Source organism: Somniosus microcephalus, chromosome 16 (genome assembly GCF_052327205.1).
Source record: "Somniosus microcephalus isolate GS21.2 chromosome 16, FLI_Smic_1.0, whole genome shotgun sequence".
NCBI classification, from domain to species: Eukaryota; Metazoa; Chordata; class Chondrichthyes; order Squaliformes; family Somniosidae; genus Somniosus; species Somniosus microcephalus.
The window spans coordinates 55,663,435-55,686,380 of record NC_141002.1 but is presented as its reverse complement, the minus strand read 5'-3'; the positions used below and the strand labels follow the sequence as shown (position 1 = coordinate 55,686,380).

At 41.5% G+C, this 22,946-nt stretch overlaps 1 protein-coding gene across 3 annotated transcripts; it reads right to left on the bottom strand.

Moving 5' to 3' along the window:
* Positions 1 to 81: 81 nt before the first annotated feature.
* Positions 82 to 22,178, bottom strand: crebl2 (cAMP responsive element binding protein-like 2). Of its 3 annotated transcripts, none has more exons than XR_015081380.1 (4): positions 22,019 to 22,178; positions 9,346 to 9,543; positions 8,774 to 8,918; positions 82 to 409 (listed from the first exon to the last, which is right to left on the bottom strand). XR_015081380.1 is itself a non-coding variant. In XM_086009078.1 (4 exons), coding segments are annotated over exons 1-4 (414 nt in total). In that variant the 5' UTR covers positions 9,757 to 10,848; the 3' UTR covers positions 82 to 407. The 3 variants fall into 3 exon arrangements, 1 of the variants encoding a protein (XP_085865204.1); XR_015081381.1 differs by lacking the exon at positions 22,019 to 22,178 and adding an exon at positions 11,619 to 11,636; XM_086009078.1 differs by lacking the exon at positions 22,019 to 22,178 and adding an exon at positions 9,688 to 10,848.
* Positions 22,179 to 22,946: the final 768 nt, after the last annotated feature.

The following is a 22,946-nucleotide window of genomic DNA, read 5'->3' as shown; positions in this document are numbered from 1 at the left end:
ATTTTAGGATAAAGATCTAAATATGATACTATCTTTCCTAAACAGTTGCTAAATTGCAACAAATTCCTCCAGCATCACAAATGCTTTCAAGCCACAATTTTTATTTTGCTATTTTTAAATTAAAAATTATAAAATACAAAGTGCCCCACAAAGGGATATTCAATTTACATTACTTACAGATATACAGCATGGTCAGAAACCCATATAAATTGAGTTCATAAAATATTTGCTAAAGAATGTACTATTTTGAACTTTGCCAAAGGATGCAGTCAATAATTATTTGAGCTTCTTTTCTCTGGTTAGTCTCCAGTATTTTACAATATAGTTTACACTAACAAGGACAACGGACCAACTTTGTCTTGATCAATTCTTCTCCATCATTTCAAAGTTACAGGTGGTTAGAATTCTTCTGTAATTAAAAAAAGCCAATTTAAATATAAATAGCAAAAAAGAGTACAAATATCCAACATCAAGAATGCTACATTTACTCATTAGGAAATTGCAACATGGAAGAACTTCCGCAATACATCAAAAATGAAAATCTCACAAAGTAGTACAAATGACTAGGGACCATCTTTCAGACAAGTGAAAAAAACCTCAACAGCCAGTGAATAGCTCTTATTTCATCAGTAGTTATTTGCTGTTGCCAAGACACTGCTGCGGTTTTGTTTATATTATACAGAGGCACTTTGAAATGAGTGATGTGATGCAGGCTAAATACTAGCAGTGATTGATAGGTTTCCTGTAGTCAGATTCTACATAGAAATCATGATCTCCAACACTGAAGTTTCATCAAATCTCCTCAAATTTGTTTGTGCTTAATTATTTTAAAATACTCTACTCAGTCTATGAAATGTTACATTAACCAAATTGTGAAGAAACACCCAACTCAGGTTTTATTGAACAGGTCACATTGAACAACTTCTCCTTTGACTCCGCTCACTTCCTCCAAATTAATAGGTGTTGCTATGGGAACCCGCATGGGTCCTAGCTATGCCTGCCTTTTCATGGGATATGTGGAACATTCTTTGTTCCAGTCCTACTCAGGTCCCCTCCTTCACCTCTTTTTCCAGTACATTGATGACTGTATCGGTGCCGTTTCCTGCTCTCGCCCTGAACTAGAAAATTTCATTCACTTTGGTTCCAGTTTCCACCCTTCCCATGGTCCATCTCTGACTCTTCCCTTCCTCGACTTCTATCTCCATTTTTGGGGATAGGCTATTAACAAAACATTCACTATAAGCCCACTGACTCCCATAGCGAACTGGACTACACTTCCTCCCAACCCGCTTCCTGTAAGGACTCTATTCCATTCTCCCAGTTTCTCTGTCTCAGTCACATCTGCTCTGACAATGCCACCTTCCATACTAGTGATTCCGATATGTCTTCCTTTTCCCTCAACCGAGGATTCCCCTCTACCGTGGTTGACATGGCCCTCGACCGCGTCCGTTCTATTTCCCGCACTTCTGCTCTCACCCCTTCCCCTCCCTCCCAGAACCACGATAGCGTTCCCCTTGTCCTCACCCTTCACCCCACCAGCCTCCACGGTCAACATAGCATCCTCCGCCATTTCCGTCACCTCCAGTGTGATCCCACCACCAAATACATCTTCCCCTTCCCTCCCCTTTCAGCATTCCCAAGGGACCGCTCCCTCCGTGACACCCTGGTCCACTCCTCTATCACACCCAACACCCCTTCCCACTGCATCTTCCCGTGCAAGCGCAGGAGATGCAACACCTGCCCTTTTACCTCCTCCCTTCCCACTGTCCAGGGCCCCAAAACTCCTTCCAGGTGAAACAGCGATTTACTTGTACTTCTTGCAATTTAGTATACTGTATTCATTGCTCACGATGCTGTCTCCTCTATATTGGGGAGACCAAAAGCAGATTGGGTGACCGCTTTGCGGAACACCTCCATTCAGTCCGTAAGTGTGACCCCGAGCTTCCAGTTGTCTGTCACTTTAATTCTCCGCTCCACTCCGTCCTCTTACACTGTTCCAATGAAGCTCAAGGAACAGCACCTCATCTTTCAATTAGGCACTTTACAGTCTTCTGGACTCAGTTCAACAATTTCAGACCATAACCTCTACCCCTATTTTGTTTTCCCCACATCGCAGCTGTTGACGATTCTGCCATTGCCATTTACACCTCATCTAGACTCATCTCTTGTTTCTTAACTTGTCCCATTACCATCTCCTTTTGCCTTGCACCATCAGCCCTTTTGTCCTTTAACCTCTCTTGCTTGCCTTCCTATCACAGACCTTCCCTTTGTTCTTTCCTTCCCTCCTCCCTTTCCCTGCCCCTGCAATTGCTTAAAAATCTGTTACATCTCTAACTTTTTCCAGTTCTGACGAAGGGTCATCGAACTGAAACGTTAACTCTGTTTCTCTCTCCACAGGTGCTGCCTGACCTGCTGAGTATTTCCAGCATTTTCTGTTTTTAATCACAGGTTTTATGTCCACTACAATTATCAAGTTTCCAAGCAGTCAGGCCAAATACAAATTGAGAAAAAATTTCAGAGATCCATAGGCATACTTATTTAAGCTAGCTTCCTACATAACTTCAAAGAAATGTTATCAAACAAAATTTGACACCGAGCCACATAAGGAGACATTAGGGCAGATGACCTAAAGCTTGGTCAAAGAGGTAGGTTTTAAGGAGCGTCTTACAGGAGGACAGGTAGAGAGATTTCGGGAGGAAATTCCAGAGCTTAGGGCCTTGCCACCAATGGTGAAGTGATTAAAATTGGGGATGCATAAAAGGCCAGAATTAGAGGAGAGCAGAGATCTCGGAGGGTTGTGGGGCTGGAGGAGGTTACAGAGAGAGTGAGACGGGAGGCCATGGAGGGATTTGAAAACAAGGATGAGAATTTTAAAATTGAAGCGTTGCTTAACCAGGAGCACAGGGGTGATGGGTGAATGGGACTTGGTGAGAGTTAGGATACAGGCAGCAGTTTTGGATGAGCTGAAGTTTATGGTGGGTAGAAGATGGGAGACTGACCAGGAGAGCATTGGAAAGTCAAGACTAGAGGTAACAAAGGCATGGATGAGGGTTTCAGCTGCAGATGAGCCGAGGCAGGGGCGGAGTCAGGCGATGTTACGTGGGTGGAAGTAGGCGGTCTTGGTGATGGTGCAGATGTGGTCGGAAGCTCACCTCAGGGTCAAATACAACACCAAGGTATTTGTACCCATACCTAATGCTCAGATTTTTTTTTGCAAGGAATGCAATTGCTAAGTTGCAAAACACTCTATCCTGGATGGTGTTGAGCCTCGATGTTGTTGCGGCTGCACCCAGCCAGGCAAGTGCTGAGTATTCAATCATTGACTTGAGCCTTGTAGATATAATGGAGAAGCTTTGAGGGTTTAGGAGGTGAGCCACTGGTCAGAGTACCCAGCACCTGCCCTGTTCTTGCAATCACACTGTTGCCGAGTAAGTGTTGCTTGATGACACTTTTCCTTCCAATACTTTGCTGATTGTTGGGAGGAGGCAGATAGGGCAGTATTTGATAGAGTTAGATTTATCCTTTTTGTGGATAGGACATACCCGAGCAATCTTCCATATTGTCAGGTAGGTATCAGTGTCGTAGCTGTAATAGCACATCTTGACTAGGGGAGCAGCTAGCTCTGGCTCAAGTCTTCAGCACCACAAAGAGCCTACTGTCAGGGCTCATAGCCTTGGTTGCATCTATTGCACTCAGCCATTTGTTAATGTCACGTGAAGTAAACTGAATTGTCTGGGCACCGGTATCAATAATGGGGTCCTAGACTCCCCCACAATCAAGAGGTTTGTCTCTATCTACCCCATCAATTCCTTTCAAAATCCTAAAAACCTCAATCAAATTACCCCTTAATCTTCTATATTCCAAGAAATACATGCCTAGTTTATATAACCTCTCCTCGCAATTTAACCCTTGGAGCCCTGGTAACATTCTGGTGAATCTGCGATGTACTCTTTCCAAGGCCAATATCTCCTTTCTACGGTGCGGTATCCAGAACTGTACACAGTACTCCTGATCAACATTCCCCCTAAATCTTTTTAGGGTGCGCAGCCCCTTCATAGTTTTGCACATATGCAAAATTTAACACTGAAAAAGCCGGTCCTGGGCTGTGCGGGACCAAGCGAGAGCTGCACGACCGTTGCTCCTGATGTGGTCCAACCAGGGCTTTGTGTAGCTGTAGCAAAACTTACTCCCCTTTATATTCTACACCTTTAGATAGAAAGGCTAACATTTCTTTAGCCTTTTGATTTTTTTTTTTTTTTTTTTTTTAAATTGACTACTACATTTTAATGATCTGTGTACATGGACCCCTAAATCGCTTGGGGCCTCCACTGTTCCTAGCTTTTCACCATTTAAAAAAACCAGTTTTATCCTTTTACAGTTTAAAATGGATGACCTGTTTCCTGTGTTGAAATCCATCAGATGGAGACGTTCATAGAGGCTCTTCCTCCGGTTGGTTGTCTAACTGTCCACCATCATATTGACTGGATGTGGTAGGGCTCGAGAGTTTTGCTCTGAACAGTTGGGTTCAGGACAGCTTCGATCTTTCTGTAGCCTTCTACTTTTGGTGTTTAGCATCGATGGTCCCCTCCTCTTCCTCATCTACATGCAACCCCTTGGTGACATCACCTACATGGTGTGTGCTTCCACAGGTATTGGATGACGCCCATCTCTACTTCACCACCTTTCACAACCTCTCCACTGTCTTGTGGCTTTCAGACTACTTCTCTGATAGCCAGTCTTGCATCAGCCACAATTTCCTCCAGCTAAACACTAGGAAGACTGATGCCATCATCTTCTGCCTCCGCCAAACACACTGTACCTTTGCCACTAAATACATCTCCCTCTCTAGCCTATGGCTCAGGCTGAACCAGACTGCTTGCAACATTGGTGTCCTATTCAACCCCAAGCTCAGCTGCTGACCCCATTATCCTCTCCATCACAAAGACAGCTTGCATTACCCACCTCCAACCCTATCGTAACCCATCTGCCATTGAAATACACTCCCATGTCATTTCCAGACTTGATTACTCCAACAATCTCCTGGTCGGCCTCCCATCCTTCCCATTCCATCAACGTCAACTCATCCTAAACTCTGCTGTCTGCATTCTATCCCAAACAATGTCCTACTCAATGACCTACATTGGCTCCCTCAGTGGCATTGTACCGCATCACTAACCTCTTCTAGGCCAACAACCCCATGCCCCACTAAACTTTTTTTGCTCTAACTCTGGCCTCTTGTACATATCCTCCACCGCCTAACAATTTCCAATTGGCTATGTCTGGGGTGAAGACATGAATCATGCCTTGAGAAAGGAACAGGGTCAATGATTATTTGTAGATAATTTCATTGACAGCCATGGCCTGGAACTTCTGACTGCAGGCATACCTTCAACAGTTCAACTTATCAGTTGGTCTGAGGCCAACAGGCAAATTGTGCTAAATCAGCAACATGGTGAGGTTTCCTCATGCAAAAAGTGAGTAACTGTTTTGACATAGTTTAGAAGCATCTTTCATAACCTAGCACTATACAATTAATACAAGTGTTTGTGCTGCCAACAACCAAGATCAAGTTCATGAAATATCTGTGCTTGTGGCTACAACCCATCATGGACCCAATATAGAATATAGTGTTCAGTGCCATTCGCAACTCCTCAGAAAATGAAGCAGTCCATGCCCACATGCAGCAAGACCTGGACGACGTGCAGGCTTGGGCTGACAAGTGGCAGATAACATTCACAATACACAAGTGCCAGGCAATATGACTATCGCCAATAAGTGAGCGTCTAACCACCACCCTTTGACATTCAAGGGCATTACCATTGCCGAATCTCCCACCATCAATATCCTGGGGGTCACCATTGACCAGAAACTTAACTGGATCAGCCACATAAATACTGTGGCAACAAGAGCAGGTCAGAAGCTGGGTATACTGCAGCGAGTGTCTCACCTCCTGACTCCCCAAAGCCTTTTCACCATCTACAAGGCGCCAGTCAGGAGTGTGATGGAATACTCGCCGTTTGCCTGGATGAGTGCAGCTCCAACAACACTCAGGAAGCTCAACACCATCCAGGAAAAAGCAGCTTGCTTGATTGGTACCCCATCAACCACCTTAAACATTCACTCTCTCCACCACCGGCGTACCGTGTACCATCTACAAGATGCACTGTGGCAACTCCCAAACCCACGAACTCTACCACCTAGAAGGACAAGGGCAGCAGGCGCATGGAAACACCACCACCTCCAAGTTCCCCTCCAAGTCACACACCATTCTGACTTGGAAGTAGATTGTCGTTCCTTCATCGTCACTGGGTCAAAATCCTGAAACTCCCTCCCTAACAGCACCGTGGGAGTACCTTCACCACACGGACTGCAGCGGTTCAAGAAGGCGGCTCACCACTACCTTCTCAAGGGCAACTCGGGATGGGCAATAAATGCTGCCCGTGTCAGCGACACCCACATCCCATGAAAATAAAATTTAAAAGAATAAAGTACTACAAATAACCAGCAACCTCCATATCACATAAGACAAAGGTTCATATCATCTGTGATCAAAGTCGATACAGCTGAACTATTTTGGCACATCAGTGACCTGTAACAATGATACTAATGAACTACTGCAGTGGTTAAATCAGTAAATAAATATTAACGGATGACAGATTTACCACTCTGCTTCCAACCAGAAACTCTACCCGGAAGACATTTTGTTCAGTTTTTGTTTGTGCATTTTTACTGGTTCTTAACCAGATTGCTAAATGAAATGCCCCACAGAAATGAAACATTAGATGTCTTTGGAGCAACACAAGATGTGGCAGTGTGCAAGAGACCAAATGTAAAAACTGATACTTTGGCTTGTTATGCTAGAACTACCCCAATCATCAGGTGTTGACCAGGTATGACTAATGATCATAGAGAAGTATACAGTCCAATGTGGAATTTCTAGGCACTGAAAACTTTGAGACATGGCCCACTTCACAGAATCACAGAAACCCCACAGTGCAGATAGAGGCCATTTCGGCCCATCGAGCCTGCACCGACACATATCCCACCCGATCCCCGTAACCCCACGTATTTAATCCCCCTAACACTAAGGGTCAATTTATCATAGCCAATCAACCTAACCCGCACATCTTTGGACTGTGGGAGGAAACCCACGCAAACACGGGGAGAATGTGCAAACTCCACACAGACAGTCACTGCAAAACCACCTTCAGTTGGTTCTACAATGTAGCAGGGCTGCTGGTGTTCCAAATTTACTTTGTTTTACACAGCTCGATGGATTCATAGTACTCGCTAAAAGACTGGAATTAAACACGAACAGTTGTTCAAAAGACACAAAATTTAAATTCACAGCAAAGACATCCATTGTTTCATTTCTGTGGGGCATTTCATTTAGCAATCTGGTTAAGAACCAGTAAAAATGCACAAATAAAAACTGAACAAAAAGTGTCTTCCGGATAGAATCCTGGGCTTGTAGAGTTTCCTGGTTGGGAGCAGAGTGGCAAATCTGTCATCCGTTAATATTTATTTACTGATTTAACCACTGCAGTAGTTCATTAGTATCATTGTTACAGGTCACTGATGTGCCAAAAATAGTTCAGCTGTATCGATTTTGATCACAGATGATATGAACCTTTGTCTTATGTGATATGGAGGCTGCTGGTTATTTGTAGTATTTTATTCTTTTTAATTTTATTTTCATGGGATGTGGGTGTCGCTGACACGGGCAGCATTTATGTGTCTATACAATCTTGCTCAGCGTGACCAAAAAGGTGCCTCACATTCAGCACCACTGGTGGCAGCCATTTAAAGTTCCTGCAAGAGGTACCTAGCTTCTAGAGGTAGGGAACAAAACCATCTGTGTGCCCTCAGATATAGTACTGTAACAGTATTAGGGCAGTTTGATGCTAATCACAGTTCACTAAATCAATGGCTCTATCTACCTTTCATACAGGAGAAGTTTGAGCTAACTGCAATATTTTTTGTTTTACAACTTTCTCACACTATAGAGGTAGCCTGATATTAAAAAGAATAAAAGAACTTGCATTTATGTAGTGCCTTTCATGACCTCAGAATGTCCTGAAGTGCTTTAGTCAGTCAATCAAGTATTTTTGAAGTGCAGTCACTGTTGCAATGTAGGAAGCCCAGCAGCCAATTAGTGCACAGCAAGGTTCCAGCAATAATTAGATCATCTGTTTTACTGATGTTAATTGAGGGATAAATATTGGCCAAGACACCAGGCAGGACTCTGCTCTTCAAAATAGTGTCCTGGGATCTTTTACATACACCCGAGATGGCAGATGTGGCCTCGGTTTAGTGTCTCATCCAAAAGTACAGCACCCCCTTATTTCTCACGTATCAGTACTGCACTAATGTCAGCCTAGATTTTGTGTTCAAGTCTCTGGAGTGGGACTTGAACCCTCAACCTTCTGACTCAGAGGCAAGCGTGCTACCACTGAGCCATGGCGGACAACTAAACGAATAAACTTGTGGTCATTACTAGTGCAGCACGTTTACTCGGACTTGATATCAGGCTCAAGTGTGGCAGCTGGAGTCAACTGAGATAGCAGTATCTGCTGTTATTGGCCACCATTTGCACTCTCCTCGGAACAAAATCACTGTTAGTTGTGCAGCAAAACAGCCAAATGCAGAGCCACTTCCAAAAGGAGTCATTGCGCAACTATTGATGTCAGTACCCATGAAGTATATTTAGCCAACAGCCTTGACTGGAAGATACGTGCAACTCCTCCAAGTGATTAATTAAATAAATACTTACAGGCCAAATTGACACTTCCTTCAGTTCTTGTTTTTCCTGGCTTGTTAATGGTCTGTTGTACTTTGCTCTGCTCATCCCCTGTTAGAAGTGCTTTTATTTCCGATGGTATCTTCCCCTGATCCATTGCTGTGCACCACTGCTTGTACTATAAATCAAAATACACTAGTGTAGGCATCAAGCACAACCAGGTGCAGAGTAAAGCTCTGCAAGTCTATTTTAGAGCTCTCAAAAATCCAGTTGGCAGAATCTGTTTAAATCATTCTGAATACAATTTGTAAGCAGAGATACAGGAAGATACCAAGCCAGGCCCCAAACCTTATGTGTGAGGGAGCAGGCCAAAAGTAACATGGAAGGGTCTGAAACAGTCGCCAAATTATACTTCAGCTTTTATCAATGCAACAAAACATGTAAGAAAATGTAGAAATTTTAAAGAATCTGTTAATAGTCTAAAAAAAACTTTTACATACACAGGTAGGAGTAACAAAACACAAATATATCTACAAAGAAATGCAAACTGTTTCTTTATGTGGTGCTGCACCAGGACAATTCCATCCATCAAAATTTTCACGTACCATCTCTAGCTCTTCTCTCAGAGCACAAATTGCTCTCTCTCTTCTGGATACAAGCTCTTCCAAGTACTGATAGCGCAGCTTCTTTCTTGCTCTGCATTCTCTAGCACTTTGGCGACTTCTCTCAAGCTTTGCCTTTAAATCAATTTTAGCAGGTTTACGGCCTCGCTTTCCAGGTTTCTTCACTTTACCTCCCACCACCTGAGGGAGGAAATGTTTTTGAGGAAAAATATTATGCATCATACAGATTCTACAGCTCAACAAATTCTCCCTATTAAGCATTATGAAATTTCTATCTACGTGCAAAAAGGGTATTTCCCATATACCCTTTTTGCACCTCATTACCTTTCTTGGTATCCATTTGTTGATTTTTATAGATCTCCTAGTCCATTGGATTCCCACTTTCTCTTGCATTTGTGCAAGCCTTTTCTTTTAGTTTGATATTGTCTCTGACCTTGTTTGTTGACCATGGGTAGTTAACTACAGAAGTGGAGCCTTTACCTCTCAGCAATGGTACTTCCCACCATTTGTCTGTAGGTTTACCCATTAAAGGTTCATCCCAGTTTACGATGGTCAATTATTTTCTCATCTCCTCAAAGTTTGCCTCTCATCAATTTAAAACCCTGCTTTCCGACTCTCCCTTTTCCCTCTCCAATCTAATATCAAATTCAATCATTATCATCACTATTCCAAAAATGTTCCCTTACCATCAAATTGTTAACTGATTCTGGTGCGTTACTCATCACCAAATCTAGTCTGGCCTGCTCCCTTGTCGGTTCTAAAATATATTGTTCTAGAAAACTGTCCCAAATACATTCCAGAAATTCATTGCATTTACTACTTCAGCTGTTCTGCTTCTCCCAGTCTGAGAAAATTAAATGTCCCCATTATAATCACGTTGCTTTTGCTACATGCTTCCCTGATCTCCATAATTATACATGCCACACCCACCACCATCAAACACTATCACTATTGGGAGGTCTGTAGACAACTGCTATTAGGGTCTTGTATCCTTTGGTGGTCATTAAAAATCCAGTGTTTTGACCCAATCTCACTCCTTTTTAATGCAGTAATTGCACCTTTTATCAATAATGTTACTCCCCCCACCTTTCCCAATTTCCTACAGCCTGGAATATTTAGCTCCCAATAATACTCAGGTTATAGCCAGGTCTCTGTAATGGCTACATCATCAGAACTGTACACTGAATTTGTGCTTCTAACTTACTTGTGTTATGATACATTCTAGTATATATTTTTGGGGAAGCATCTCAATTACATTACTGTCCAAGCAATTTCACCACATATCCTTAAAATCCCATTCAGACTGGATTTCAAATTCTTTATCTAAACATACCTATACGAATAACACAAATTCTTTAAACATCCAGAATCATCCAAGCTAGCAATAAATAGGGGTTACAATAATTGCTGTAGCAAGCTTTAAACATGAATTTGCATCTAATTTATTGTAAGTATATGTATGGAGATTTAAGAACTGATTTTTTAAGAGCGGCCCCGAGCAGATCGTCCTATTGATTCCTGGGCTCTCGGCCGCACACTCACCTTACTATCATCCATGCTGCGCCGCCCGCTCACACCTTCTCTTACCCTCCGCTCCCCCACCGTCAGTGACAACAGGCCAGGCCGTCAAACCCTCGGCCAATGACAACAGGCCAGGCCCCGGCCCTCAAACCCTCGGCCAGTGACAACAGGCCAGGCCCCGGCCCCCAAACCCTCGGTCAGTGACAACAGGCCAGGCCCCGGCCCCCAAACCCTCGGTCAGTGACAACAGGCCAAGCTAGCCCCCAAACCCTCCGCCAGTGACAACAGCAGAGACCCCGGCCCCCAAACCCTCGGTCAGTGACAACAGGCCAGGCCCAAGCTCCGGCCCCCAAACCCTCGGTCAGTGACAACAGGCCAGGCCCAAGCTCCGGCCCCCAAACCCTCGGTCAGTGACAACAGGCCAGGCCCAAACCCTCGGCCAGTAACAACAGGCCAGGCCCCGGCCCCCAAATCCTCGGCCAGTGACAACAGGCCAGGCCCCGGCCCCCGACTCCACTTAAAAGCTCCGAGCAGCCGCTGGAAAACAAACACTACTCCCAACGCGCATGTGTGGAACGATGTCATCGCTCAGAGACTCAGTAACGTCATCAGCCCTCGCCCGCTGCACTCTGAACCCCAGTAAGCTCAGGTCTGCTTGTCTGGGTTTTCGGGCACCATTTTCTTGAAGGTGATGACTCATGCTGTTCTATAGTTCCATGGCAGCCCTCTAATACCTTAGTGGGCTGGGCCTAATCCACACGTAGGAGTCTGATGATGATGGGTTGTCCATTGATGTCAATGATGACAGCCTATGATTCATCTCCAGTTTAATACAGGTTGTGGGTTCTCATGACTGAAAGTCCAATTTTCACGAGGAATGTTTTCCCACACACAGGACACCAGATGTCAGATTGACCTGTGTTAATTTTTGCTCAATTTCCTTTGGGCTCATTTTTTCTTCAACTAGCCAGATACCACTTGCTTCAAACTTTGTTGTGCCATCGTGAATTATCTTTTGCCACTTTTCCCTGTCACAAGCATATGTCAGTTGAGATACCACATTAGATTAGTCTTTAGGCAAACCTTATATCTTTTGAACTGACCGCCACAAGAGCGTTTACCAAGCTTGGATAGTCTAGTACCAGGCATTCGGCCTAAGTGACCAGACCACCTTGGTTGTACCATTACTCTCAATGCCTGGCATATTTGCACTTCTGAGGACCTCAGTGTCCTGAATCATGTGCCACTATCAAATTTTCATGATCTTTGAGAAAATCTAGGTAGAAATTACTGAGTTTTCTGATGTGGCGATTGTGTGGTCCAGCTCTTGCACACACACAGTAAGGATTTTACAACTATTGCCTTGTAGACCTTAAATTTTGTTGTCAGATTAATGCTTTTATCCCATAACCTCATATGGAGTCTTCTAAAAATAAAATAAAATTTTATTTCCCCCACTCATTTTTGTGTCTCATGATGTGGAGTTGCTTTTTTATTAAGGTCTTTAATAACGTCTTATCATCAGCAAAGTAAACATTTAAACTCTTGCCATGAACCTGCCACTGTCCAGTTGTGGACTTATAAAAGGTGGCAACTTTAATCAAGTCTAACTCATCAGCAGTGCCAATTACTAATTTTCCTTTAAAACCATTAATTACAAACAGCTGCATTTTCTTAAATGAGTTTCCAATTTCTCTTATAAATCTCACTCCTAGCATCCTGTACAAAAATGACACGATAAACCTCATCATACCTTTTAAAAAAAGGCAGATTAGATAGCAAAATCATTTTATTGAGTGACTTATGCAGTGATGAATTTGCTACACCTTAGAATATGGTTTAGAAATTCAAGGGCTAGATCAGATCTATCAAATCTCACTCACTTGAAAGTGACACAATAGCTTAACCTACTTTGATTCTTGTCACTCTTAAAAATGACCATAACTCTGCATGTTTAAATGGGTTTACAATCTGTTAATTTAATTTATGGTCAAATAGGTCTTCTGTGATTAGAACCTAAAGCACAATTTATTGGTCTATAAAAAGGCTTTGCTTCCTGATTTCTAACTAATCTCTTAAAAATGTTTTGATGTATTCATGTAAGAAGCATCTGTGCATAATAGCTGGACTTCAAAACTTAGTTGGCAATAGGAAGCAGATGCGATTGTTAATGGGAAAAACTCTAAATTAGAGGGGGTGTGGAGGATGGTTAGATTGTAATGTTTAATGTTGGGCCAAGAACTAGAAAATTAATGTTTTAATCCATGAGCAAACATGGAAAATGAAAAGGATTTGGGTGTGATTATTAATCATCATTCACTGATCTCAAACTGGGGTTAAAGTTATGGCTTTACAATTGGCACCAATGCCCCAGGACTAGGAAGGGTTAAAAGCTGTCAGGAATCCCATTCCTGACCACTTTTCAGTGATGCCTACTGCAAAGTGCACATGTATGCAAATATCTATTGAGGACAGGATTGAATGCAGTGTCTCCACAATTGAAAGAGCTGCCAATGTTAGGGAAATGTTAGGAGAGGGATTTATGTTCAAAAGACTGAGATATATGAATTTATGTTCATTTTTAAGTGTGAGTTATATTAAAATAACTTACATTTTTAAACCAAAATGACTCAGTCTTACTCTAAATGAGTGAGACTACACTATTTAAATATAGATACAAATGAAGACGACCATTCAGCACATTCATCCAAAAACAGCCTATAGTCCCTCCATCACAATATCCTGATGGTTCCTAAATAATTCCAATGTTTTTACCTCTACTGTCTTACCCAAAGGTTTATTCCATGTGTTGATTAATCTTTGTGTAAAGAACAACCTTTCACTAGTTGAAGCTGTGGCCTAACCTTGCCTTAGTTTGAAGAAGTATTCCAGATTTATCTTTTCTATACTGTGTTATATACTTCTGTGAGGTCCCCTCTATGCTGCCTCTTTTTAAGATTGAAAAGCCAAAGTTTCTCGAGTCTTTCCTCAGAACCCATTCCACTGATTTTAGGAATCACTGTCATGATTCTCATCTGCATTGCTTCCAGGATTTGAATACTTTCCTTGTGTCTCAGTGACCATGGATACAACACAAGATGTGTGGTCTGACCAGAGCATGAGTTATCTGAATTGTACTTTACTGGTTTGTACTCTAGTAGCCATGGCATTTATGTGGCTGATCCAGTTGAGTTTTTGGTCAATGGCAACCCCCAGGATGTTGATGGTGGGGGATTTGGTGATGGTAGGCACTCTTGTTGGAGATGGTCATTGCCTAGCAGTTGTGTGGCGCAGATGTTACTTGCCACTTATCAGCCCAAGCCTGATGTTGTCCAGGTCTTGTTGCATGCAGGCATGGACTGCTTCATTATCTGATAATCCATATTTTCTAATAATCTACATAAATAAACACAATTCAGAATTAATCAATGATCTTTGTTTCTTCCTGCTAACCAGCAGTATATAGAATCATCGAATCCCACAATAGTACAGTACAGAGGGAGGCCATTTGGCCCATCAAGTCTGCACCGGCTCTTTCAAAGCGAAATCCAGTCAGTCCCACTCTTTCCCCATATCCCTGCAATTTTTTCTCCTTCAAGTATTTATCCAATTCCCTTTTGAAGGCTACTATTGAATCTGTATCCACCGCCCTATCAGGCAGCGCATTCCAAATCCTAACCACTCGTTGCTTTAAATCTTTGAACTCCAATCCTATAGGCTCACAGCACATTAACGTTATCTGGCAATAGTATTCATTTGCCCTTGATAGATGACGCTGAATGATCATAAGCTAGACCTCTAGATGGAGCACTCTCCAACAGACCAACATTAGAGGGAGGGAAAAGAAACACAGAGCTGCCCCCAGAGGATTTCTGTTGGCCGATTGTGGGCTGGCATGGATAATGAACATTGTCTCCTTCCATCTAAAGAGGCAAGATAATAGCAATTGATATCTTCTATTCTTTGTTTTCTTTTGCATTCTTCCAAATTGCAATGCCACAGAAAAAGAGGTTTGCTTCCACTTAGTAATTATAGTCAAAGGATGTGAGTATTTAAAGATACAAAACTAGAAATTACTTTACATGACAGAATCCCACAAATGCTTAACACATTTGCATGAAATTTCCCCCCCCCTCCCAGCTGTTTTAGTGGAGGTATTAACCCATGAACATATAAAGGAGGACAGGAAAAGTCCAGTTAGTCCATTTGACTGCCCTGTCCAGTATCTAACCCATTCTTTCTTCCCCCCCACCTCAGCCATGAAATCTCTGGGAGAGGCAAAAAAAAAATTAACTTTGGTCAATTTAGGAAAAAAACTATAAGTTCCTTTCTGATGCTTTCAGGCAATCAAGTAAGCTCCAGGATATAACAGTGACTAATGTTGCTACCCTGTTGACCCACCTACCTTCTATAACTGGAAATGTCTTCCATTCGCAAAAACTTGTCTAGTTCCCTTCTGATTGCCTGCAGTGAATCCACTCTTAATGCCCACTCTGGTAACTTGTTCTAGAGGTCAATGACTCCCTGAAAAACAAACTTCTGGGTGTCTAGCCTTACTCTAAGTGCCCCAACCCTAATCCTTAAACTGATCTAACGACCCTGGACACCACCCCAAAACCTTAACCGTAAAGTACCCCCAACCCTAATCCTAATCTTGACAACCCTGACTCCTAATGCTAAGACCAACCAAAACACTTAAATAAAAGCACTATCTGAGCTAACAATCTTAATATATGGAGCCATAATCTGATGGAGACCAGGACTAACCCACTACCATAACCCCAGCCAGGGGTTTAAAAAGACAACCGGATATTGGCAAGAAAAACAAAACAAGATGTAATAGAAATCACAAACCAATAGCAGTGGCAGAAATTAGAAGAAGCTGAACACAAGAAGGGTCAACCACCCTCCTTCCCGCACCCCCTAACCTAACTATGCTTTTATAGCCCCCCCCCCCGAGTTCTCCTCTGCTTATCAAACTCAAGTACCCAATCACCTGACAGAATCTATTCCCTTCATAAGTGTAAAGAGACCAGTTTATTTTAAAGAGATTAATGCTGTTTTTAGAAACACTGAAGAAAGTAATTTTATATAAATGTATTCAGCATTGATACACTAATATTGCACTGCATAGTTTCCAGGCTAAAATATTAATTCCCATCTTGCTTAATGCTCCCATTTACTTTTTAATTATATAATGTAAAACTTTGAATTAATTTGTATTTATTTAAATTGATTAATAACCAATTAATTCTATAATACATTGCAAATGGCTTTTTATTAAAAAAAATACCAGTGGCCCTGCCATATTCCTATTTGTTGTCTACTGAGTCTTATTCTGCAGCTCATACATAGTGTCTTAATTCATTACTATATGAACTCATTTTCTGGTTCAATTGTTAATGTACCACCGATTGTATTCTGAACTTTATGAATTGGAAAGGCCCCAAGTTTGATCTACGATCTGGGTTGAATTAGCTGATTACAACTGGGTAGCTGTAGAAACACTAGAATTTACCTTGACCTCTGCATGCTGGGAAGTGGGGGTAAATCAAACAGGTTCTTACTCCTTATTGTTTTCTAGTGACCACTGCTGGAAAGAGTGTGTGTGTGTGTTTGTTTGTTTGTGTGTATGAACGTTGTACATAAACTGGAATGGCCTCAGGTGTGATGCCTTCCATTTTTGAATAGTTTGCCAACATGAAGAATGACCATTTGGGCAGCAACTGGAGGGATGTCAGCACCTGTGGAACTTTACACCAGCATGACTTACTGCCTTCAGTGCAAGAGATGTATTGAAAAAAAGAACATATTGATGATACAACATTAACAGATGCGTGATCTTAGATTTTGACTGCATCATTAATGTGCTCTTTAATTAATGAATGGATGAAGGAAATTATTTATCTAGCCGTTCATTATAGCTAGAATGTAACATTACTGGCCCATCTGTTGTGACTGCTTAATATCAGTCTCAAATTTTCTAATTATATGGCAAGAAATCTTGAAATCATGGCCAAATGATTTATACAAATTAATGGATTTAGATGAATTCAAATGCATTTATAATATTTCATCCTACAGAATAAAAGTCCAACCCTCTATTAAAAAAAATGAAAATAGATAAAAACCACAATTTATTGATTTTTTTGAAGAATTCAGCTAGAGGCGATCTTTACAAATGGAAACAGAGTTCAAGTTTATCTCTGGGGAAAGCCCAAAACAGAGATGGGGAGTGGGGGGGGGGGGGTGGCAGTGTGGACAAAGAAATACTATGATTATCTGCAAGGGGAAGAGGCATTTGAGCAGTGAAGATAGCAAAAATAACTAGTTGCACAAATGAAAAACAAATGGCAGTATATAATGTGCTGTTATCCGCAGCATGTATTTTGATTTGTAAATTTGGCATGTAAACAAAAGACTATTATTATGGCTACACTGATGACAGAGGTAGGGTATAAGTGGGTGGGTCATTTGAAATTCATGAAATGCTTGAAGCAGCATGTGTACTCAGTTTTGAATTTTTTTTAGCTACACTTTCTTATTCCATGAAAGAAACTAGGTTGTTTCCATAAAGTATTGCTCATTCTCAAAGGGCAAACAAATCAATTCATGCTCTCACAAATATCTTGTTACATACAGTTCTTCTTTAGCCTACGCCAAGAAATATGTCTTGGTTTGCATACCTTTTGTTTGCTAACACTTGCTTTAGATTCAGCATTGCAGGCAATATCTGTGCTAGAACATTAAAAATATTTACAAGTTGTTTAAAGAGTTTTTGTTATATCTCCAGAGATGTTATATTGTTATTTTCAACATTTTTGCAAGAATATTAATAGACAGACAATTTGAAAGAGAAAGATCAATAAGACCTAAAAGTATTGGTTGAACAATGTGGAAAGATAAATGAACACATTTGTGCAAATTTTTTTAAAGTAGCAGATAAGGAAAATTAACTCTACACAAATTATTGGGATGACTGGCTGATTCTAATTAATGGGAATAAAATGGGGAGTGGGAGCACGCTCAGATAGTTGTCGTGAAGGGCATTATTAAGGAGTGAGGGGAGTCAGCATGAAGGAAACAGCTATAAATTAGGGTGGGGATGAAAAATCTATTAGAATTACTTTATTCCGAGTGTACAATGTGTCTGAGGATGATAATCTCATGCTAATGGATGGCTCAATTTTCAAACTGCAGAGTGGCATTTAAAAACCGTATTCAGAACAGGCGCACAAAGATCCCACCTTGCTTATGTGCAGAATGGCCAATACATTTATGGGACAGTAAAAGTATCAAGTACTGTCTGCTTTAGCCTTGCCTGATGCTCCAGACTCACTCACCCCGTTCCAGGCCCTCACCCACTGCACCCTGACAGTTTAATATCAGGTTTCTCTGTTCACAGTGACTGTTAACATTAGAGTGTGTGTTTGCAAATTCAGCACACCAGGGCACTGCGACAGGAATAAAATCTCATGACTGTTAATTCTGTTTTCTCCTCACTTGTGGGATCAGTTTCTGTTTTTCCCTCTGTAACTGGCTTATTTTCTATTTTTAAATCATACTTTTGTTTTTTACCAATCATATTTCACAAAACCTCTCTCTCCAAACCCAATCACATGCCAGAAAAATTGAAATTCTCATAACAGTTCCTCATCCACCCCATTATATACCATACAACCTATTTATTACAGTCACACACACGCCTGGTTGGTCCAATACATAGGCGACAACTTTGTGCAGGTATAGGACTGTTGAAAAAATTTGAGAGCGGAGCTCTTCAGCAACCCTTCAAACCCCTGATGACAGACACTAAGTTAATACAGGGTTATAGGGAGAGAGCAGGCAATTGGGTTTAGTTTTGGATTGCTTTAGTAAAGATGCAACACAGCACAATGGGCCGAACGGGCTTCTTCTGTGCTGTAAACTTCTACGGTTGTATTTATGTATAAATATGAACAAAAGTAAATGATTTTAGAACAGTAAAAATATTTGTAATGCTTCCAAAGTTGTTGCTGTGAGATACCCTAATAGTATGTGAGTTTGAAGTTTAGAAGAATGAGAGGGGATCTCATTGAAACTTATAAAATTCTAACAGGACTAGACAGACTAGATGCAGGAAGGATGTTCCCGATGGCCGGGGGGTCCAGAACCAGGGGTCACAGTCTAAGGATAAGGGGTAAGCCATTTAGGACAGAGATGAGGAGGAATTTCTTCACCCAGAGAGTGGTGAACCTGTGGAATTCTCTACCACAGAAGGCAGTAGAGGCCAGTTCATTAAATATATTCAAGAAAGAGTTGGATATATTTCTTAAGGCTAAAGGGATCAAGGGATATGGAGAGAAGGCAGGGACAGGGTACTGAATTTGGATGATCAGCCATGATCTCATTGAATGGCGGAGCAGGCTCGAGGGGCCGAATGGCCTACTCCTGCTCCTATCTTCTATGTTTCTAAGTACTCGCAGCTGCTGAGGAGTCCCACACTCCGTGAACTGTGGTAGCGGTTGTGAGTCTTTTACTATTCTTTACTCTAGAATTTTCAGTTCTTGTGTCTTAAATCATTCTTACAAGTGAGTTCCAACTCCCTATACCTTTGAGCATTTCTTCAGTAGCCATACTATCTAGGCAAAATGTTTGGTAACATCCCAGGCCAACAAGCAGAAAAGCCTGATCTGTCAATTGTTTTGAAGCTACTGCCGTTATTTATATGCTTCCAGAGAGTCTTCAATAAGCAATAGAACATCACATCAGGCCTCACTCTAGTTTTAAAATATTAAGCAAACTATAAACAAGCAAGTATGTATGAATATAAAATTATATATATTTACAGTAAAATGGATATCTCCTCGAAAGGGAAAACAACAAAATGAGATGATCTATATGCTAAACTGTCCTTTTATGAATAGAGTTTATAAATGCAACTTCTCTCCTTTAGAAATTGTAAAGATTGCAATTTGTTTGATTTAGTCCCACTTAAAGAGCTACACTGGGTTCAATCCTGTTTATACCCCTTGACGGGTTGCCAATGATTGTTAGAAATTCATAACTGGCAACCTCATTCAAAAGATAATGGTGTGTCATGTCCATAACTGAACCTATCACATAGCTTGTATATATTTGAAATTGAGTCTTAGATTCCCTCTCAAGCTTGTTACCCAAGAGACAAACTTTGCAACTAATGTCATGATATTGGCTGGTGCAGTGCAGGTGTCTTTTAAGCTATTATGTGTTGTGCCTAATTTAAAAAAGGGACAGGTACCAAACCACAAGACAAAACTGCTTCATAATTGTCGCATGATGTACAAGGCAGATCAATTTCAATACATCCAGTTGCAGAAGCATTATTTCTACTGTCTGGTTTACTATACAGTATCTGGCTGGAATACAAAGGGGAGGAAGTTATATTACAGTTCTATGAGGCTCTGGTTAGACTCCATTTAGTGTGCTACGTTCAATTGTGGGCACTGTGCCTCAGGAAGGATATATTGGCCTTGGATGGGGTGCAGCACTGATTCACCAGAATGATACCAGAGCTAAAAAGGTTAATTTATGAGGACAGGTTGCGTAGACTAGGTTTATATTCCCTGAGTATAGAAGATTAAGGGGTGATCTAATTGAGGTGTTCAAGATGATTAAGGGAGTTGATAGAGTAAACAGGGAGAAACTATTTCCTCTGGGAGGGGGACGGAAGAAGTTCGGAACAAGGGGGCAAAACCTTAAAATTAGAGCTTGGTAGTTCAAGAGTGATGTCAGGATGCATTTCTTCTCACACAGGGTAGTGGAAATCTGGAACTCACTCCCCCAAAACGCTGTTGATGCTAGGTCAATTGAAAATTTCAAAATGAAGATTGATAGATTTTTGTTAGGCAAGGGTAGCGGGGGTGCTGGGGGAAGATGGAGTTGGTGCTGGGGGAAGATGGAGTTAAGACACAGATCCATGATCTAACTGAGTGACGGAACAGGCTCGAGGGGCTGAATGGCCTACTCCTGTTCCTATGTTTGGATGTTCCTATGTTGGTAGTGGGAGGTTAAAATCACTCACTTATTTTAAGTCTAATTGGGCTCAATACTCGGGCTGTACTCTACTATCCCGGTATCGACAACAGCAACTTGTATTTATATGGCGCCTTTAATACAGTAAAACGTCCCAAGGTGCTTCACAAGAGCGTTATCAAACAAAATTTGACACCAAGCTACATAAGGATATATTAGGGTAAATGACCGAAAGCTTGGTCAAAGAGGTAGGTTTTAAGGAGCGTCTTAAAGGAGGAAAGAGAGGCAGAAAGGTTTAGGGAGGGAATTCCAGGGCCTTGGCAGTTGAAGACACGGCAACCAATGGTTGAGTAATTAAAATCAGGGATGCTCAAGAGGCCAAAATTAGGAGAGTGCAGATATCTTGGAGGGTTGTGGGGCTGGAGGAGATTACTGAGATAGGGAGGGGTGAGGCCATGGAGGGATTTGAAAACAAGGATGAGAATTTTAAAAATCGAGGCGTTGCTTAACCGGGAGCCAATGTAGGTCAGCGAGCACAGGTGTGATGAGTGAACAAGACTTGGTGCGAGTCAAGACACGGGTAGCAGAGTTTTGGATGAACTCAAGTTTATGGAGGGTAGAACATGTGTTGGTATAGTCAAGTCTAGAGGTAACAAAGGCATTAATGATATACTTTTTTAGAATAGAGCAGTATAACAAAATGGCCGAATGAAGTCACCATAATACACATAGGAATTTATACATTGCCTGCAAAAAATCAAAATAAGGCTACAAAGAGGAGCTGAATACTTTTTTTTAAAAATGTTCTTATGTGTCATCCAGTGGCTAGAGCCTAAAACAGCATGCAGGTGCAAAGCAGTTTTTTTTACAATCATACTCATGATAAAGTAGCAGTTCCTTTGTGACAACAGGCATATGTGATAGGGAAACCGTGCCACCTCTAACATTGGAAACACCTATCACAGTGTCACCTAAAGCATAACAGATATTGCTGGTAAATTGACATTTTTTATAATGGGATTTCCCATTAGAGGAGGTTTACAGTAGGTGCAACATATGCCCTACATGTCGTACTTAAATAATTAGTTAATCGCTCGTGGCATTGTACATGGCAAGTTGGAGAATGCAATCACTCTCTTACCTGTTTCCAATGTCTTTGTGTTGTTTATTTTCTCACTCTTTCTCCTTTTGCTTACGTTTCTGTCTTTCTCTTCTGCTTCTCTCCCCTTAACTCTTCTATTTTTAAAAGAAACCAAATTAGAATGATGATGTTTGCTTTTCTCTCTCCATTTGTATGTATCTTTCTTTCTCTATCCCCCATTCCACATATGCTAGAATTTAGAATCTCTGTCTCACAGGTGTATGCAATTAGCATTGACCTTTTTGGTCAACAAAAGTTGGAGATAATTAGTTGGCTGAAGCCAATTGGTGTTTTATTTTTCAAAATTGGTAATATTACATGGAGAAAGCACGCTCTCTTTCACCCATGTAATAATTTTAAATTGTTGACCTCTTTATCATTGGCCACCAAACCAGAGGAAATAATCTATTCCTATTCAGTCTATAAAAGCCTTCAACAACAACTTGCATTTATATAGCATCTTTAATATAGTAAAACGTCACAAGGTGCTTCACAGGAGTGTTATCAAACAATGTTTAACAACGAGCCACATGAGATATTAGGACAGATGATCAAAAGCATAGTCAAAGAGGCAAGTTTTAAGAAGTGTCTTAAAGGAATAGAGAGAGGTTTAGTGGGGGAATTCAGAGCTTAGGGCCTAGGCAGCTGAAGGCACAGCCACCAATGGTGAAGCGCAAGAGGCCAGAATTGGAGGAGTGCAGAGATCTCGGAGGGTTGCAGGGCTGGAGGAGGTTACAGAGATCAGGAGGGGCAAGGCCATGGAGGGATTTGAAAAAAAGGATGAGAGTTTTAAAATTGAGGCGTTGCTTAACCGGGAGCCAATGTAGGTCAGCAAGCACAGGGATGATGGGTGAACGGGACTTGGTGCGAGTTAGGACACGAGCAGCCGAGTTTGGATGAGTTCAAGTTTATAGAGGGTGCAAGGTGG

Bases quoted from the DNA above. Each gene is read 5' to 3' on its own strand.
- crebl2 (XM_086009078.1), bottom strand. From the start codon at position 9,756: ATGCAAGAGAAAGTGGGAATCCAATGGACTAGGAGATCTATAAAAATC. The intron at 9,544-9,687 runs GTAATGAGGTGC...TTCCTCCCTCAG, and splicing joins ACAAATGGATACCAAGAAAG to GTGGTGGGAGGTAAAGTGAA. The intron at 8,919-9,345 runs GTACGTGAAAAT...TTTGATTTATAG, and splicing joins TGAGAGAAGAGCTAGAGATG to TACAAGCAGTGGTGCACAGC.